This window comes from Condylura cristata, unplaced genomic scaffold, assembly GCF_000260355.1.
Source record: "Condylura cristata isolate star-nosed mole 26May11 unplaced genomic scaffold, ConCri1.0 scaffold00001, whole genome shotgun sequence".
NCBI lineage: Eukaryota > Metazoa > Chordata > Mammalia > Eulipotyphla > Talpidae > Condylura > Condylura cristata.
In genome coordinates this window covers 2,558,043-2,563,483 of record NW_004567102.1, presented here as the reverse complement: position 1 = coordinate 2,563,483, position 5,441 = coordinate 2,558,043, and the positions used below count along the sequence as shown (strand labels likewise).

The 5,441-nt window shown below is 45.1% G+C and overlaps 1 protein-coding gene across 1 annotated transcript in view; it reads right to left on the bottom strand.

Moving 5' to 3' along the window:
* Nucleotides 1-5,439, bottom strand: part of UHRF1BP1 (UHRF1 binding protein 1) — a 67,329-nt gene extending 61,890 nt beyond the window's left edge. The window contains exon 1 of the mRNA XM_004673980.2: nucleotides 5,331-5,439. Coding sequence (XP_004674037.1) covers nucleotides 5,331-5,374 — 44 coding nt within the window. The 5' untranslated portion in view covers nucleotides 5,375-5,439. The remainder of the gene's footprint in view (nucleotides 1-5,330) is intronic.
* Nucleotides 5,440-5,441: the final 2 nt, after the last annotated feature.

The window sequence follows — 5,441 nt, the reverse complement described above, 5'->3', positions numbered from 1 at the left end:
CGATGAAGTACACTGCTGAGGGGAGCAGTGGGCAGGTCAGGAGAGGTCTGCCGCGCCATGTGGCTCACCTCTGGGACCGGGGATCAAACTGGCACTGACGTAGCTGTGACTTGCTTGCAGTGCTGCTGCATCCTAACCCATTGTGCCACCAGGGAGGGCCCCAGAATACTATGTATTCTATAAAAATGAGAAATCTACAACTTGAAGCAAGACCTGGGCTCCACTCATAATGTTGAGTTAAAGAAATCAGACATATAACATAGATACTATGTGACCACATGTATATAGATTGAAAATTAGACATAAATAATCTTTGCTGCTAGAAATCAGGACAGAGGGCTAATCTTTAGGGTGGAGATTGTGACAGTAAGGAGACACAAGGGGGCTCTTGGGTAATATTCTGTTTCTTTATAAGGGTGCTGATAATAATATGGTCAGTATGAAATATACAGTAGACAAAAAGCAACTGAACATCAGAGTAGTGAGGGCCCTGGAATCAGAATGCCTGTGTTTGAATTTCAGTTCTATCACTTACTTTGGGCAGGTTATTTAACCTGTCTGTGTCTCATTTCTTCATTTACAAATGGGCCTAATATCTACATCATGGGGTTATCCTAAGGATTAAAACATTATAAGACTTATGAAAGTGATTACTCATACAGCTGACTTATTAAATATTTGCAAAGTAAATAAAAATGCTGTATTCTAAAACAACACAAGGAAATGAGGAAGTGAAACAAAGACATGTATGATTTAACTATTATTAGAAGCTGCAAAAAATAACTGTTTGAGAAATGAAGTCTGATGATAGGAAGTCTAATCGAAAAGGATGTGACCTGAAAGTTGAAAGGAGTCCTACATAACTTCACTGAAAATGACCTTGGACAAGCAGTCAGCCCCTCGAGGCTGCAGTTCCTCATAGCCCAAGGAGGGCTGGCCCCATGATCTCTTTAGGATGATGCATAATAGCAGTGCAGGCACCAGTCAGGAACTAAGAAGGCACATCTCAGTCAGGCTATTTTCCAGAAGGATTCTGAAAATCTTCTAGCTTCTGAATTTCACCTATTGCTTATATTTTTAAGTATCAAGTCTATCAGCCATGATTATCACTCAGGGTCCCATTCCCTGCAGCTTTTCTTGAGTAAAAAACTAGGGCTTCTGACAGGGTTCGAAAAGAACCAGTCAAGTTGCTGTTATGCACACCACTGTAGTGTCACTAACTTCTGTGATCATGTTATAATAGCTACACTTTATTAAACCCTACTTACATGCCATATACTATAATATTTAACCTCAATCCTCAAAAAAAATTCTAAGTATATAGCATTCTCCCCTGTTCTCACCTTTTATAAATAAGAAAAATAAGGCTTAAAAATGCTTCATTAAGTATTAGAGCTGAAAGGTGACTCTGGTTTGTCTGGCTACAGAGTCCATGTTCTTTCCATGAGACATAGTCTGTTGATTTACTTTAAAATCAACCATATTCTAAAAAAAATAAAATAAAATCAATCATAGTCTTCTTTCATTTATAACAAAATTTCATCATCTGAGAAAATTTAATATAGTGAAAAATCAAATTTTGGATTTTTTTAAATGATTGCTTTTGTTTCTAAGTTAATGTCTCCTCATGGAGCTATTTAAATGAATACTGTGCAGGGAAGCTATTTAAATGACGCAGCAACCAACCAAACAGTAGGTTAAATCCCTTAAAAAAGGTTTACATTTCTTCCTTCCTACTTCCAATGCCTGGCCTAAAGTAGACACTTAACACAAACATTTGAATAGCACACCTCCCTCAATCTTGTTTACCAAAACGCTGTACTAATGGGGACCTATTCTAATATGACTCTAATAACTGAGCTTCATGATCAAAATTAAACATAAGTCACTAAATTATCCTTCCTGCTGAAGGACACTTCAGGTGAAGAGCCACTATCATTTTCAGCAAGTAATTATTAAACATCTACAAATATTTGTTTAACATAGTAATAACTCAGTATACCTTCATCTCTCTTTCCCTTCAGGTTTGGCAAGCAACAGAAGTTACAGTTCCCCTCCAGGCAAGCCAGCTTGTGTGTGGGCAGTAGAGACCATACAGAGACGCAAATGTTTCATACCATTAGGCACATTTTCCAACCTAAACAAATAGAAAGGCCCTAGGAGGTTGACCACTCCCCCAACTAGACCAAATACAAAGGCTTCAGGAGTTTGACCTTCCCCATCCAGACCCTTGTCCAGCACCTTTCCCCAGGGCCTTTAAACTGCAGCCCTCAATAGCCTTCTTCTCAGTCAACCACTAAGCTGAGGAAATCAGAGACTTCTCCCAATGTGTCACAGCTATTAAATACCTATTCCTACTTCATTGAAGAGATATTTTGTTCACTAAATTCAATGAATATATCAGCATATACTATTAATTTTTTTCTTTAAAGACCCACCCTCAGGCCCTCCCTGGTGGCCCAAGGGGTAAGGACGCAGCACTGCAAGCTAGCCACAGCTGCTTCAGTGTGAGTTCAAACCCCAACTCCAGAGTGATCCACATGGTGTGGCAGACATCTCCTGACCCGCCCGCTGCTCCCCTCAGCAGTGTACCTCCTCGATCTGCCTGTTCTGCTCCCCGCTCTGCCTGTGGTGAATCCTCTCACCACCCCTGTCCCTTTGGCTTGTACCCCATTTCTGTATGCATAAATAAATTCAAATCTTAAAAAAAAAAAACCCACCCTCCCTGATGGTACAAGTGGTTAAGTCTCAGCACTATGAAGTTATCAGCAGCCACTGTAGACCAGTTCAATCCCCAGCCAGGGAGCTGACCCACATGGCACAGCAGACCTTTTCTGTCTTGCCCACTGCTCCCCTCAGCAGTGTATTTCAGTAGATCTGCCTGTTCTGCTCCTCACTCTGTTTGAATACTCTCACCTCCCGCACCTCTGGCCTATAGCCCAGCTCTTATATGCTTAAATAAATAAATCCTTAAAAAAAAAAAAAAAAAACTATCCGTCTTCACAGAGAATGCACAGTTTATGTGTGTACTACGCAAGATAGGTGTGCCTTAACTTCCACCGCAAGCTCCCCAACTCAGTTATCCTGCTGAACTTTGTTTCCTCAGCATTAAAATGAAGGCTTCAACTAGTCTGGGGTTATTCACCTGATCCCAGGATACCTTGCAAGCTTCAGGAATCTCCTTTAGGGGAGCACAACTCTTTCTTTGGAACTTACATTAAAAAATACCCATTTATGGGCCCTCCCTGGTGGCGCACGGGTAAGATCACAGCACTGCAAGCGAGCCATAGCCACTTCAGTGTTAGTTTGATCCCCGTCCTGGAGGTGATGCACGTGGTGCAGCAGACCTCTCCTGACAGGCCTGCTGCTCCCCTCAGCAGTGTACTTCCTTGACCAGCCTGTTCTGCTCCCCACTCTGTTTCTGGTGAATCCTCTCACCGCCCCTGAGCCTCTGGCCTGTACCCCAGCTCTATATGCATAAGTGAATAAATAAATCTTTAAAATAAAATACCCATATATCTATATATGGATTTTACAGGAGAAGTTTGTGAGCTACAGCAAATTGTCACACAAGTAGCAACCCAAAAAATAACCATAGTTCATTTTTATTGGACACTATGTGCTAGACACTATGCTAAGTTCTTACATATATTAACTCACATAACCCTCCAAAAATCCTTTTTATTAGAGTCTATTAATTATGCCCATTTTATAATTGAAAAAAGTCAAGCAGAAAGAGCCCAGGCTCTTAAAACGCAATGCTGTTTGGTGAGACCATCTCTAAACCGAATGAGTCTATGCTCATTCAAATAAATGGCTTCCCTTTTTTTAAGTTCTCTTTCATTTCATAATCATTAGTTCCAAATTAAAATATTTTCACAGAACAATCAAACTCATGGAACACCCAAACGAATGCTACTGGAAAAGAATATATCAGTCGGTCCAAATAAAGCATCCAAAGGCACTTTCCAGTGCCAGCCTCCAATCTGTTTGGCTTTTATAACTGGAGATTAACCAATAGCTATATCTGAATCTAATTACTAATTAAAGCCTAAAATAAAAACAATAATCAGACTGTTGACCAGAAAAGGGGACGCAGCTGCAGCACTAACGTCTCACACAGCATACACCAACATGACAGCATCAGGTAAGATATATCTGTGCAAGGTTTGGTGTCCCAGTTGACTGGCTTCTACCCCCAACTCCCACATGACCCAGAACAACAATCACTGTGGAGCCAAACCCTGAATCACTCTTCACTGGCGAAACAGTCGTGTAGAGGAATTAAGACATCACCAACTCCAGTCTAAAATAAGACGTGAATGCTAAGTGAAAGGTTAACTTTCAGCTTCTGTGGACACCTGTACTGACAAGCTACAGTCATAACAGAGCTCCACCTGGAAACTGATTTGCCAGGCAGCAGCCCTGCTCAAATTACTGAATGACACAACATGCTTAATAATTGGCTGTGGAAGTGGACATAGTTCTTGTCACAGACTCAAAAAACACAACTTAAAGGGAAACTTCATGCCCAACTCTGCTGACCCTTCTCCACCTGGCCTGTGTCAAGAGAGAAGTAAAGGAGGAGAAAGGAAATCAGAGGAATGGCCCGGGGTGCACGGGTGAAGCAACAGGGTCAGACAGACGATGAAGATGGTGTTGGAGGGTTGTGGGCAGGAGAAAACCAGTTGGAGAGCTGGACATGTGAGCTGAAGAACTGAGTGCCAGGGTTATTTGGAAGGGGCAGGGGTAAGCAATCTAGTGGGGGTGGGGGGGCACTACTACCAGGAAGCCAGTGGAGGAGTTGGTGGGGCGGCCACAGCCGGGGAGAGGGGGCCTCCGGGAAGGGCGGCAGGTCCTAAAGGGTGAGGAAACAGCAGGGGGTGGGCAGAATTGGGCAGAAAAGGATGGGAATCCGCGGGTGCCTCCGGGAGACGGTCAGAGGAACCGGGGGACAAGCCAGGGGGGACGGAGTGGCCCCTGGCTGGTGCAGAAACAGAGTGGGGGCAACAAGGCAGGTGATCGTTGGGGCTCGGAGAGGGAGGGGGGGCGTTTAGGGTGGGAAGGCGAGCGGGGCACCCGCGCGCAAGGGCAGGAGCGCCCTGTGGCCGAGGGCCCGGGCGAGGGAAGAACACGGTGGTGACAACGGTCGGTTCAGCAGGGACGGGGTGGAGGTTGTCCAGCTCAACCCTGGCAAGCGGCCGCCACGGAGTCCCGGCCGAGCTGAGGAGAGGGAGGCCGGGCCCGGAGCGCCGGGTGAGGGAAGAGGCTCGAAGGGGTTGGGAAGGGCCCCGGGACCGCTGGAGGCCGGCGGGCGACGGCGCTCTCACCGGGACAGGTGCTTCAGGATCTGCTTCTTAATGATCCCGGCCATGCCGCAGCGGCGGCCCGCGTGGAGGGCCGGCGGGCAGCGGCGACCTCCTCAGTCGTGGAGAAGAGGC